Source organism: Colias croceus, chromosome 15, assembly GCF_905220415.1.
Source record: "Colias croceus chromosome 15, ilColCroc2.1".
Classification (NCBI taxonomy): domain Eukaryota; kingdom Metazoa; phylum Arthropoda; class Insecta; order Lepidoptera; family Pieridae; genus Colias; species Colias croceus.
This window is the reverse complement of record NC_059551.1, coordinates 1517667-1533149: the sequence shown is the minus strand read 5'-3', so window position 1 is coordinate 1533149 and position 15483 is coordinate 1517667. Positions and strand designations below refer to the sequence as shown.

Below are 15483 nucleotides of genomic sequence, written 5' to 3'. Positions count from 1 at the left end.
GCCTTCTGTGCTGGACTAGTTTTTAGTTTTAATTTTAAGAATTTATTTGTATGCCAGCACAATAAAGTGTTAATATGTAAATAAACTAGCTTACCTCCCGCGGCTTAGCCCGCTTTCTCTAAAACGATTTGAGATTTAAACTATCCTATCTCTCAAGTTGGATCGAACTGCACATGATGTGCGAATTTTATTATAATCGGTTAAGTGGTTTAGGAGTCCATTGAGGACAAACATTGTGACACGAGATTTATATACAGGGTTATTACAGGAAAAGTCGATGTAGATCCGTTAAGGGCATGTAGTACACATCATTTCTGAATGATTTCACTATGTAACCCCCCATCCTAAACTTAACCGTTTTCGAGATATTCGAGTTTTAATTTTTTTTATGAAAATGCCCAATTTCTCGGCTATTCAATTGAATTTTTTGAATTTTTTTGACTCTTATGATTATTTTTTTGGTTTTTTACATGAAGAATGAGATGCTTAATTACCTCAATGACTAAAATTGCACGTAAGTTAACTAAATAGGTCATTGTAGACGATCGAAACTTAAGAAAATAAGTACAAATTATAAAAATATATTTTTCTTTTCTGGATATCTCAAAAAATTATTATGGCACTTGCTCTGCAGATGTGCTTAAAAACATCTACATTTTATCAGCTATCCAACGAGGTATAACAACCTAGGGTTGTATTTAAACTCATAGAAAAAACATAGTTGAAAACGTTCAGGTAGTAGGTCTAACGGATCCCTCGGCTATTGTCCTTCAAGTTAATCCGGTGCGTGTGAGCGAGACAACTTACGATTTATGCAGATGAGATTGAGAAAAATAATGTGCAAAAACAAGTTTGGGGATACAACATGCCCATTGTTTTGTATTTGGTCGTTTGTTTGCTTGCCATCCATTTTAGTCTGCTCATGCGATTCGTCCATGGTAGATGCGAATTATTGTGCTTTCGGATTCCCACACGACTTATATGTGTGACTTAGGTGACCTACTAATGATCTCCCATTACAATTACTGCGGGACATGTGGTTTCAACATGATGGCTGCCCTGCTCATTTCAGAAGAAGCGTTAGGGAATGGTTGGACACTAACTATCCTAACAAATGGATTGGACGAGGTGGGCCTTTACCCTAGCCACCCATGACCCAGATGACCCAACCTGACCCCCATTGATTTTTATGTATGGGGGCACATGAAGAGCCTCGTTTACAGTGAGCTCAACCCCATATCGTCAGTAGAAGTTCTCAAAGAAAGGATAATAATTAATGCTGCTAACGACATAAGAAGAACATTAACCACATGGTGTAGTGAAAAGTGGACTACGTGAAAGAATGAGAAAATGTGTGCGAAATAGAGGTGGACACATAGAACATGAACTATAAAATTTTATTCAAAAACATTAGGTGAATAAATGTTATTTTGAACTGATTTATTGTTTCATTTAGCTTACTACAATCACCGACGATCTGTACGCCAACTATGAGTTGAGCGTGAGTGACTTTGTATGCCAACTAGCGTTAACAACGCATCGATTACGTTATTTTCCAAACAATAGCCAGTAACTAGTCACTTAAGCTCAAGTAATAGTTGGCGTACGGTCATTATTTGTACGATCGACGATGTGAACAAAAAAAATGCTATAAAACTGAATGATCTCCTAGGTCAGGATAGCGGGATATCGATGGATGCATGAAGGTTGTACCTAGCTGAGGGAGGCCTATGTTCAATAGTGGAAGCCAGTAGGCTGAAATGATGATGCTGAACTTAAGTCAAATTAATTAGATTAAATAAGGGCTATTTATTCTGACTGCCATGTAGCCTTAGAAACTAAGTTTCACCTGTGAGGTTAATAAATACCCTAGAGTGTTATACCTCGTTGGATAGCTGATAAAATGTAGATGTTTTTAAGCACATCTGCAGAGCAAGTGCCATAATAATTTTTTGAGATATCCAGAAAAGAAAAATATATTTTTATAATTTGTACTTATTTTCTTAATTTTCGATCGTCTACAATGACCTATTTAGTTAACTTACGTGCAATTTTAGTCATTGAGGTAATTAAGCATCTCATTCTTCATGTAAAAAACCAAAAAAATAATCATAAGAGTCAAAAAAATTCAAAATATTCAATTGAATAGCCGAAAAATTGGGCATTTTCATAAAAAAAATTAAAACTCGAATATCTCGAAAACGGTTAAGTTTAGGATAGGGGGTTACATAGTGAAATCATTCAGAAATGATGTGTACTACATGCCCTTAACGGATCTACATCGACTTTTCCTGTAACCCTGTAAGAAAAGAAAAGATATAAATAAATAAAAATAGGCAGCACGCATGACAGTTGACAGCTCAGAGCTCACATCTGTTTCAAATTTCAATGTCAATAATTGTCAAAATTGAAAAGTCAAAACGCTACATAAATGATAAAAGTGGAAAGCACAGGTGGAAAGTGTAGTACGACTGCCGTCTAATAAACGTAGAAAAACGAGAATTGTATTTATTTTTTTAAACATTTTAAACGTATTGTATTTCTTCTTCATTTGCTACAGGGTATCATAACATTTTACAAGTATGAATACTGCGAGTTCCGTATTTTCCGTAAGTATTTCACGATTGTAAAAACGTATTGTACAATGTGCCACATAATAACGTTTTAAATTATTTTCTAATTTCCTAGAACCCTGAAAACTTACCGGTGGATAAAGTAACAATATCTGTATCGGATTCTGGCGTAGTTCAAAAAATCAAAGCGTTGGTAAGTTACTAGTATTACAACATAATGCAAAATATTTTTCTAGAAATCCCCGACCATGGAATTTTTAAGAATGAGGAACTTTCGTTATCGGTAAAAGGTTTTGTTCAAACATAGATATATTAAACAGATAATTTTATGTTTTATTTAGATAAAAATCCCATGTACCAAACTATTATAATATGTAATCCCAACTACTTAAATAATTTCATCAAAAACTATTTGTTTAATTTATATATTTTTGGTTTTTATGGCATTCAAATGCTTTATAAATTTATAAAGAATAGAAAAAATTCGATCCACCCCGGAATGGCACGAAGGATGCGGGTTCGAGTCCCGCCTCGTGATCGAATTTTTTCTATTCTTTATAAATTTATAAGTAGGTACTATTTGTTTAATTTTGTAATACTATCTACAAATAGTAATATAATTTTTACAGTTAATTTAAACTAACTACTTATAATGTATGTAATGTATGGTAAGACATACTTAACATTATTTTTCTTCATACAGGATCCATATTGGTTACAAAAAAGAGATTTAATATTGTATGAAAAACCTCCCACTGGCAGTGGTCTAGTTATAGGAGCAGTTGATGCATGGAGGTCAAAAATGGCAATATATTTAGAAAATTTAAAATGGCTCCTGAGCTTAGAACATCATAAGTAAGTTGTTACAATTAAAATGCAGTTGATCTTAAAAAATATATACCTATGATATAACATACAGATACAGAAGAATGTAGGCACTATGTGGTTTTGTATTATGTATAATATTGAGTAATTTAACCAATATTTTTGCTTCTTCAAAAGGAATGTATTTTATGTAATAAGTAGGTTTCAAGACATAGAGAATAAACATATTTTGATAATAGAAACCCTTGTAAATAGATAAAATATAAAGAAAAATCTTATCAGTAGTCGTCCACAGATTCTGGAGTACAGTGCTCTACCACCCTCAGTGTATGGACTCGTTAATATCGTTCCTACAAGAGGCTAGCCCTCCGTACATACCTCCACATGAGTGTAAAGAGGTACAGAGCTTGTATGAAGATATACGGAGGCTTGTGTTTGTGGTGTTTAGCAGACTGGTTACTAATAAGGAAAGTAAGGTATGTAAAATTTGTTATAGCGTTGAAGTTACATTTATTCCAAACTAGCTGCTCCGCGCGGTTTCACCCCCGTGGCTCCACTCCCGTTGGTCGTAGCGTGATGATAATAGCCTATATTAACCTTCCTCGATAAATTGACTATCCAACACCGAAGGATTTTTTCAAATCGGACCAGTAGTTCCCGAGATTAGTTCAAACATTAGTCCATTCAGTAGTTTTTATGTGAAAGAGTAACATATATCTGTGCATTTATACAATTTTTCGTATTTATAAGTATTTATGTATTTTTTGTGTTTATAAAAAACAATGAGGAAATACTTGCTCAGGCTTCCTTGCAAGTGAAAGAGGCTCTAGTTTTTTATTGCTAGTCCACTACTATAACTGTAAAAACTTATTTTTCTTTATTTAGGACCTCTTTAGATCACTTCACACTTGATTTTATTTGTTCCTTAAATAGCGTAATAACTTGTTTTTCAGACACATTGGATGACAAAGGAGCACATGGCTAGTTTAATATACGACAACTTTGTATTCACAATACCGGTGCTATGGGATATCTGTCTAACGTACGGTTCAGATAATAATAGACATGTAGCGAGATTAATAGAATCAGTGTATATGCTACAGCCGAGATATGAGGCTGATACTGCACAAGCTTTAGTATTTGTACATGAGGTAAATGTGACATTCACACTATAATAATTTTGAAGTGAATCTTTAGTAAAATTTCAAGGTCGCGTCATGGTAAGACCGTCACGTCATGGCGATGATTTTGGTAACTTTGAATCTTGCCAAAGAAGTTTCACTTCCGACTCGTGTGCTCGGCGCACACGCTCTTTTCTTATTTCATTCTAGATTTAATAGAAAATTTTTGTATTAAGAAATGTGTATACTGTATATGCAATACATATATCTATCAAGGTATTGGAGTCAATATTTGTTGAAACTCTACAAAAGTATTAGATGCAGTTAAATATACAATTTTATTGCTCGGTTTTGTAAACATAGATAATAAATACACATAGATAAATTATACACATCACATAAGTACACTAAACAAAATACTTAAATATTCATAAAGAATTTATTGAACTAACAGGTAAAAATTAGACAGTAATTTTCGAACTACCCTTAACTTGTGCCAACATCCCACACATTTATTTTTACTCATTTAAAAGTTTAATCTGTTTTCAGGCATTTAAATACATAATCCTACAAGTAAACAAAGATTATGAGAACGAAGATCCGCCGAACCTACCAGAAACATTTCAAATTAGTGATATCAAGAGACCTCCCAGTTCCAAGGGTGTGGAGAAGCTGACATTCTCCATGCTCCAGGATCTGGTGGTCCACCTGCTTGATACAGCCATGACGTTAAGGATATTCGTGGAAGTTTATCCGAAAAGCGCACATATTGTCCGCACTACTAATTTTGTTTTAAGGTGAGTGATGTTATATATTTGATAATTATTATACAACTAGCTTACCGCCCGCGGCTTCGCCCGCTTCGTCTCAAACCTAATAAATTATACTTCCAATTTTTAACTCAAAATCTAAGTAGACTTGAATTAAGAAAGTATGATTTCTTAATAAATTTCATAACAAAAATAATATTTTGTATTGTCAGTAACATATCTTTTTCAATAAAATCCCTTGAGTGTTTTTCTCCTAAGAATAATATGTTTTCAGTATAGTCCAAGTCTACGAGCACGGTATTCCGCAACTTTACGAGAAGTTGGAGGAAGTCGGGGATCCAACTAGTGTTAAATATACAGAAGTGGAGGGCTGGATAGACCTTATCCGGTCGGAACTTATAGATGTGTTCCGAGAAATATTAGCTGTGTATAAAAACGCTATATTTAGTGGCGAGTAAGTTTTTGTGATTTTTTTAAGCTATTGCATAGCTTCTATCACGGGCTTTTTTAAGTCGGGGACCGAATCCAGAAATTTAGTAACGAAAAACATGCAATAGCTTTACCGCGGCAGTCCCCGAGTGACACACGTCTTTTTTTTTTTGTTTAGAATTTATCTGCTTTTAGTCTCAATTGGAATTTAATTAATTAGTAAGTGTTGTTCTGTAATGTTCTACAAACTACTAATGTACACAATAAGAACTTCTGTTTGAGCTAATATAAACTTTTTGGACGTGAACGAACCCATAATTTTGCCCTGTAGAATTTCACTTTCACACAGGACACTTGCAAAATTATGGCAACGCAGTACTTTTTAAAAGATCACTTTAGAAGCAAAATAAAAATTATTTCAATATGTTTAACATCTCTTCTGAAAGAATTATAGAATTACTAGCTTCCACCCGCGACTCCGTCCGCGCGGAAAAATTAAGAAAAATTAAGATTTATTTTTTTTCTACGTATTTTTCCGGGATAAAAAGTATCCTATTTTATGCCCAGGATAATAAGGTATAATTATACCAAGTTTCATCGAAATCGAACCGTTAGTTTTCACGTGATGCCTGAACATACAGACAGACAGACAAAAAATTTTTTAATCACATATTTGGGCTTGGTATCGATCCAGTAACACCCCCTGCTATTTATTTTTTCAATATTTTCAATGTACAGAATTGACCCTTCTACAGATTTATTATATGTATAGATTAGAGGGATTTTAAAGAATTGATTGGAATATAATATTTAAAGCTGATATATTTTATAAAATAGTAATCAACAAAAATATTAACTTTAAGTACAGTTATTATTAGTTACTAGCTGTACTCTGCGGTTTTACCCGCAGTGCTCCGCTCCTGTTGGTTTTATCGAGATGATATATAGCCTATAGCCTTCCTCTATAAATGGGCTATCCAACACGGAATGAATTTTTCCAATCGGACCAGTAGTTCCCGAGATTAGCGCGTTCAAACAAACAAATTCTTCAGCTTTATAGATTACCACATATTTTTCGCAGAGGCAACATTTTAAACCATGTGGAAGCGTACCTTTCAGTGATGATGGACGCACTAACAGAAAAATTACTTATAAAAGATTACCACTTGTGCCATCCTGTTAACGACGATATAGATATGTTGAGACAGGCATACCCGGAGATGTATCCTTTTTACAAGAAGATAAATCTTTTTTTGAGGAATTTGAATTAGTATGAAAGCAGTTCTTTTTGATAAAACTAAATCAGTATGAGACATTTTGTTGTTATTGCATTTTGGTGGCTTGTAATTTCGTGTAAACAACACAAATATTTTTTTTTACAACACAATTACTATTCAATATTAACTTTATTTCCCATTGTTAGATGATATGTAGGTAGTTATTTTATCTATCGCCCTTCAGGTAGTATTTTTGGCACCCTTTAAAGTTGTGCTTATAATAATATTTATAACAACCTTATGAATTTCATCTTCTATGTTTGAGTAATTTACCTTAAATATAAATATCAGTGACTCAGTAAAAACAGACTTCATTCTACAAGCAATTTATTCTAATTTGGACGAACCGATACCAGAACAATCAGACCATAGACAAACGAATCACACAAACATGAACGGCCATGTTGAAAGCATAGACAATAGAGCGGGGCCGTCCACAGATAATGAATTACCGAAGAATATTCGAGAACAGTCGTTAATTAGTGAAGTTAAGGATATATTGCCGCATTTAGGAGATGGTTTTGTATTAAAGTGTTTGGAATATTATGATTTCCAAGTGGACAGGGTTGTTAATAGCATATTGGAAGATACGTTGGCGGATTCTTTAAGGAGTAAGTGATATTTGATAGTATATTCTGTTAATTATAATAATCGAATATTTGATTAATACATATAATTATTTTTGTACTGTTAACACAAATGTTAAAAGAATTCTCATCTTCTCCTGTTCTAAATAATTTTTCAAACTGAAACCTTTATTTACTCAATTAGACTGCGCTTTTGAATAGTTAAAATAAATAATTTAACATTTATTTCTTCAGAGTCATTCAAATATAAAAAATGGTCTTGCAAATCATCTTTCAATATACCTTAGTTTCTCAGAATTTCTTGTGATTATTATTTATTATATTCGCACCCCCATTGGTATTCCCAGTTCTATACTTCAAATATAACAATTATTTCCAGAACTAGACAGAGACCTGCCCATCATACCAGAAGACCCAGTAGACCGGAAATTCCTGGAGACCGGAGTGGAAAGGCTGAACGTCTTTGATGGAGACCAGTTCGACATCATGACGAGAGACGATGTGGACTTGACCAAGATTCATGTCGGCAAGAAGAAGTCGAAATATAAGGATCTGAAGGATATGCTTAATGATAAGACGGAGATAAAGAATAGAATTGATATTTATAGTAAATATAAGTGAGTATACTTTTTTTTTAGATTTTAGTTGAGGACCCATGTTTTAAACATGCAGCAATCCTAACCTAAAAATAAGGAAATCGGAACTTGGCGATCTTAATTTTAATTCTATATAATATGTCATTTACAAGTACATGATATTAAATAATTTAGGATTTCAATTAAATACATACAGTATTTATAGAATTAAAAAATTAGCAAACCATCTTCAGCTAATAATATTTTATTTTCTGGCATCTGTTTCCTTAATACCTTTGTGTTTGTGTAAATTCCTGGTTTTTTGAGCATTTAAGGGCGGCCGTACACGGACCGCTTCAAGCAGTTGAGACCGACGGCTTGAAGGTCGCGGTGAACTATGGACATTCATTCACTGCCGTAGACGGACTGCTCGAGCAGTCGCGACCGCTTCAAGCCGTCAACTGCGCGGTTTGTAGCGACAGCTCGAGCAGTCAACGACCGACCGTTCGAGCAGTCCGTGTACGTCGCTCAGCCGTTAACTGCTCGACCCGCCCGTGTACGGCCGCTCTTAGTGTGAGTTTTCTCTTAGTCTGGTACAAAACTCACTCTTTATGTATAATCTGCCTTTTTCCCAGTCTGGTGTGCGATGAAGAAGCGTTATATTCAGATGAATACGACGACACATACGATTCGGATGGAGTCGCTCCAGCCACGGATATGGCGGAGGATCCCAGACGACCGTTTGTTACCCCACGAGCGTTGCTTAATAGTAGGAAAAATGATGAGGTACCTAATATTGATTTTTTTTTATTTGTGCTATGAATATGAAAAGTCTGTGTGTTTGTCTGCTGTGATGATTTTATTTTATATGCTACAGCAGGAATAGCCTAGTTTTATCAAATTCGAAACGCTTTCAAACAAACCACTGTACCGATTTTGATCAAATTTAGTAAACAAAAGGCGATTCTTTTAGTTAGGAAAGGAATTTTTGTTTAAAAAAAAGAAACTATGCGACATTTGTTACATATTTTAAAATACCTATTATTTGTTAAATTTAATGATTTGCTAGTTTATTACTTAATCATTATTAATGGTTGCAAAAGGCATCTGAAGAATCGGAGAGTGAAGAAGACGCAACAATTTCAAGCCAAGAGAAGAGCGAAAGAGATAGAAGGAACTTCTGCGTCAATCCGGAGGAGGTGCGAGCGAGACGGGAAGCCAATATGGCGGCTAGGGGACGGAAACATAAACCGACAGCGCCACCTAGGTAGACCTTATAATTTATCTTTTATGAAAATTTTTAGCATGATATATGCAATTAAATTAATAAAATCAACTGAATCTTTACACAGCTTTAGTAGAAAAAAAAATAATAATTTCAACAATTTACAAATACAATAATTAAAGACAGGATATTTCATTTTTTATAATTAATTTTGATTTTGAAGTGAAATTTCTTTAGGCGCGTTGAGAGTAAAATTTCAAGGATGCAATGGCAATGGTATCTTTCCAAAGAAGTTTCACTTCTGACACGTGTGCTCGGCACACGCTCTTTTTTTTCATACAAAATAATCTCAAGTCTAAATATTTTAGTCTCAATATTACTAAAACACACGAATTTATCCAGGACCACTGACGTCATCGGCGCGCCAAAAGGCCAGGGCCAGAACAAGGATGTACTGCACAACAGGAACAGGAAGGAACAGCACAAGTCGTCCCGCGCGAACCACAACCGCCGCCAGGGGGCGCAGTGGAAGAGGAGCCAGGGGATGATGCCTTCATAGGGGATGTTATTATGATAATAATCATCATCATTACTAATAAATTAAAAATTGGCATCGTAAGATATGTCATAACCATCATAATCATCTAAAACATCATCATCATTGTCATATCACCAACATTATTATCATAGTCCCAATAATAGCCATTATCAATCGCATTATTATTATCATCATCACTGTTATCATAATAACCATCATTACCATTATTCATCATCGAGATCATTATTATCATTAGTCATTACCATCAATACGAACATAGTCATAATCATCATCAACTTCACCGCCACCAACTTCATCATCCTCATCCTCATTCATCCTTATCACATACATGATCAAGAATATCATATCATATCAAAAAGTTTTTAATGATGACTGTTTATTTTTTATTATTGGCTATGTGTGAAGTGGGTGGTGGGGAACGCCAAATCGACCGTAGCGCACGACATGGCAGAAATGTGAATTAATTCTGGGCTGTCATGTGACAAATTGCTTTATTTTCATAACTTCCTTTATAATTTTAAGTAAAAACGTAAAAATTAGCGATATGGGTCATAGTTCATGCTGTGTCGTAAATTGTAAAAACAATGGGAAAAACAGTTCCTGCAAGTTTAATTCGTTTCCAACATCAAAGTGGACATTACAGCAAAGACAAAAATGGATAACTGCTGTGAAGAGAAACAATATTTTTCACGAGGAAGAAAATCGCTAGGTATAATATACACACTCAATTTTTACACTATTTTTTTCAATTTCGTTGAAAAACTAGTCGAAAATCAACATCACAAAAATATCTTATCATCTAGTTGACATGATTTGACAGATGACAAGTCCTGAATAGTTGCGGCCACTAGGGGCGCTGTCATCGCGCACACAACGAATAATAAAAATAAACTTTTATTTATTAAACTTATGCTAATGTGGTACAAGAAAAGGAGCTGCAATATAAGTCTCGTTGCAGAGAGCAACACTACTGTAACCCCACAATCATTATTATCATCACTATCATCACCATAATAATCATCATTATAATTATCACCATCATCATTATCATACTTGATGTTCCCTACAGGGACACAGGCCTCCTATGAGATATCATAGCGAATGTTAAAATAATTTTATTCTTTACTTTATATTATATGTGACGTAATTTACAGGGTGTCCCACTGTTGGTATACTAAGCTGAAAGGAGGATAGTTTTGAATACGCTGAGAACGTAAAAAATACTTTAAAAATTCTAGACGCATTTTTTTTTTTCAAAAGATGAATTCTTAAAACTCTATGTGTACACCCATAACAAGCAGCCCGCCCAACTTTGCCACCAGCACGTGAGCTATCGTTTAAGATTATGTTTTCATAGACAAAATGCTCACATTAGCGAAGCGGTATATGCCGGCTGCGTGAAGCTAGAGAAGAAAACATGGATTTTCAGGAAAAATTTAGCAAACAGTTTTTGATATACTTAATTTTGTTTTTTAAGTATTTTTTACGTGATCAGTGTATGCAAAACTACAAGTCCCTTCGCGCTTAGTATACCAATAGTGGGACATCCTGTATAACAGGTTAATTTATATGATCATTATACAAAACGCTACAACTTTAGAAACATTAGACCTAAAAAATTTAGGTTGTCATCAAACTTCCTTATAACCAATTGGTTTTCTTCTTTTACTGAGCAATCTATACAATACATTTTTCACGGGTATTCATCAATATTTATAATGATTTCTTCATTGATTTGGTGTAAATCCTTTTTTAGACTCAAATAAATTTGGCTGGGATATGTAAGCAAAATATGTTGGGCTTAAATTGTAGATAATTTTTTTACAATAAACTTATTTTTTTTACGTTAAAATAGACATTTGTCAATGTAATATTTTTAAATTGTTTACTTTTCTGAAGTTAAGGATTGATATAAAAATAACATGTATTTTTTTTCTGTTTTTGTGTGCACTGTGCAATAATCTTTGTTCTAAATAAACAACGACAAAATGAGCTTCCCTTTTATTTTCTTTTATATTATGCTTCTAAATTAAAGAGTAGTTGAATGGATTGTAATAAATACCCATGTCGTATTGTCAGTATTGTACAAAATGTATATTGTATTGCCTTTTGTTTACATTTTCAATCCCTAGCCAAACGTAATGTAAATACCTATAATCACATATGTACATTTCGTTGAACGAAATAAAGTACTTATTTATTATACTTTTGTTTTTATTTTCAGGCCCAAAATCATTAACTACTTACAAATAATCCGCTCCTTTTCTGTTCTATTTATAACTCCGGCGTGGTTTGCGTTTGAATAAAAGTGTATACTTACGTTATGAAAAATCACTTTATTCTTTTCAGAATGTCGAAAAACATTTCCAATTTCGATAAACTAAACAGCACCCTAACCAACTCACAAATACAACCTATAAACATAAAATAATATTTGAATTAGCTATTTTTATTATTAATTATTAGCTTACCCCCCGCGGCTTCGCCCGCTTTGTCTAAAACCTAATACATAGGTACCTATATACTAAAACCTTCCTCTTGAATCACTCTATCTATTAAAAAAACCGCATCAAAATCCGTTGCGTAGTTTTAAAGATTTAAGCATACAAAGGGACAGAGAAAGCGACTTTGTTTTATAGTAACTATGTAGTGATATTTATATTCGGAAACTTTACAGCGAGCTAATCGTATAGTGACCATCACATACAAGTAACTGAAGACTGATATCTAGGAAAAGATTTGTTTAGCAAGAAAGTCGAATTAAAGACAGCGACCGAAAACGCAGTGAAAGATTCCAACAAGTCTTTATAGTTTATACTATGAATTTGTGAAATATGAAACAAGGTGAAAATGAACTGGATTTCAGTACTTTCATTTTTTGGCTTTTGTAACCAACAGCATTTTTAATATGAGTATGAAATATCTACATTTAAACGTGGTTATTATATTCGCATTTCGCAGGTTATAAGTTGTAAAATATATACCATGGCAAAACAATATTCATGCGGCGAATGAAAGGTCATCGAAATGGTTATGAATAGAGCTACGTGTTCCGAATCGCAATAACTCATCTTTGTTGTTGCGAACTGTGGCTTTATTGGCTAGCGGAGCGACATACTTAGCTGATATTAAAATCTACATATTAATAAAAACATTCATCAGATAAATCATAAAAGTGTTCACAAAATTATGTAGGTAGATACCAACTAGGTCTAGGTTTTTGTAGCGCATACACAATACACTGTATACACGTGCCTATGGCTATACAGGGTGTAATCGTTGATTGTGCACAGGTGATTATTCCGTAACTATTGCAGATATCAAAAAACTCTAAACTGATATCGAAAGCCCTTTACCTAAGAGCTAGCGCGCAAGAGCAATTTTCGTCTCCGCAAATATTTCGTTTCTCCCATCAACTCTGCGTCGCTACGTGCGCGCACATTCTTACTAGCCCATAGAGTTGATGGGAGAGACAAAATAGTTGCGGAGACAAAAGTTGATCTTGCGCGCTAGCTCTAATGAGTAAATTATAACAATACTTAAGTTTTTAAAAATGAAACGAGAAATATCTTAAAATTTTACATAAATAATAATTATTATTGTGATTAAATCACGGCTCTATCGTCATTCATTCACAAAACATCAAGTGCGTAGAGTAAAATATGAGTAGTAGGTATACTATTGTTGACTCAGCAGCTTCAACATCTAAGAAAAATTGACGCTCCGACTCTGAAAATTACTTTGGTCATTTTTAAAACACTTCGGTGAAGGAAAAAAGAGAAATAGACATAGCGGAAGCAGGGAAGAGTTTTAAACGCAAACTCTTAGAGACCCGTAGTCCAACTGCTTCTACTAATTAATTAATTCAATCATAGATCACATTGGTCACAGTTTACACTCGCTATATCCAATATAACCAGCACCTAACATCAAAGAAACGCCGGCAACCGTAAAAGCGTCATATTATTCGCCATAACTTAGTACTTACGGCTTCATAGAGCATAAACTGCAAAATAGCGCGGGACACACGCGGGACACGAATAATTCATAAACAAACGCTGCTATGAATAATATACGATAACTTGTCATACGGCGATGATGTGAGTGTTTTACCACAGGTTTTACTATGTTATTTTACTTTATTATAAATTATTATGTATTTATTATTAAACAAAATTTCTTGCAAGCTCTCTTATTTAGAAACTGCATTCCGAAACGTTGCAGTTGTTATACTCGTTGTTTGGTAGTATTAAATTAGGTACCTTTGTATTGTATTTAGAAGCGCTCTTTTCTTTAAATTATGGCAATAGTGCAAGCTAATTCAAGCATCCAATTTTTTTTTTTGGCTATTATTTATAGAATTCGTGAATCGTTTTACAGGCAGAGGCGGCTTATGGCTTCGCGGTACTAAGGGCCTCGCGCTTCACAATCACCACTACAAGACAGTTGAGACACCACTCTGAGGTGTGCAAGAGTATAGAAATTCCAAAAGCAGTTGACGGGCTTTACGAAAAGCCATTTTTCTTACACTAACAAGTGGCCACTCCTGCCTCGCGAAATGTAGCTACCTACTCCCGCCAACATTAAATTTCGGTCTTGCACCGCCACTGCCCTCGCCCCTCACCCTTTTCTACTTTACCTTCTTCCTTCCTCCTAATCTTATTTCCCTATCCCTATCATTATAAATGCATCAAGTGACATTGCATTAAAAGGGCATTCAACGAATAAAGACAGGTAAATATAACGACCGGTAATTTTTATTAAACATTTGAGCGGTACCTATATGTATAAGACGTTAATATCCTTACGGCAAAGAGGCATTCGTCTACAGTCGTATTGTATTATATGGTCGCTAATGCCGGCCATTAGGGCGGGGCGGAAGGATTTAATAATCGAGCGGCACGATAAAATTGCGATGCGCTGCGTACGCGCCGCGGGCGGTAGGGATGTGTACATATCGATAATTCGCAGCTTTTATGTAGCAATTAACGAAAGGTGTTCGATGCTATTAGCATTATTACGCACTTGAGACTATTGCGTTAGCTATTTGTGTCGTTTAATTTAAGGTTAATAGATGAGCCCGTGAATACGAGCATGTCTATTACTATTTAGTTGCATATTGCTGCTCATGAATTGCTAATAGTGAGAATTAGTTCGCTAGAGGCTGAATATGCTAAATTAGAATTGGATAACAATTGCATAGCGTAATTGTTTTCGATTAGGGTAAAAAAAAAGAAATAAGCTATAGGAATGATGGCTTGATGAGGCGTGTTTAGTTGACCTTTTTAATTCATTTTATGTGTACTATACACATTTATGAATGAAAAAAGTTACAACATTGGTTAGGTATAACAACAACATTTTAATTATAAGGTTAAGTACTTTGTAAATAAAACGTTGTTAAGACTTTAGACACCCTAGTATGAAATTTATGATTACAAATAAATTTCATTTCCTGTATCGATGTGATGAATGATGAAGATTTTAAAATTTTCATTAGCAAAATGCTTCCCATAACCGAAAACAAAAATACATAACTCGA

At 34.2% G+C, this 15483-nt stretch overlaps 1 protein-coding gene across 1 annotated transcript; it reads left to right on the top strand.

Annotated features, from left to right (window-relative positions):
* Nucleotides 1-2442: 2442 nt before the first annotated feature.
* Nucleotides 2443-10280, top strand: LOC123697823 (activating signal cointegrator 1 complex subunit 2). Its single transcript, XM_045644383.1, has 13 exons — nucleotides 2443-2609; nucleotides 2689-2766; nucleotides 3277-3428; nucleotides 3694-3874; nucleotides 4352-4549; nucleotides 5069-5316; nucleotides 5564-5743; nucleotides 6800-6940; nucleotides 7287-7606; nucleotides 7962-8199; nucleotides 8793-8943; nucleotides 9261-9424; nucleotides 9785-10280. The coding sequence occupies exons 1-13, from the start codon at nucleotides 2583-2585 to the stop codon at nucleotides 9939-9941; spliced, it is 2235 nt and encodes a 744-aa protein (XP_045500339.1). The 5' UTR covers nucleotides 2443-2582; the 3' UTR covers nucleotides 9942-10280.
* The last annotated feature ends 5203 nt before the right edge of the window (nucleotides 10281-15483 follow it).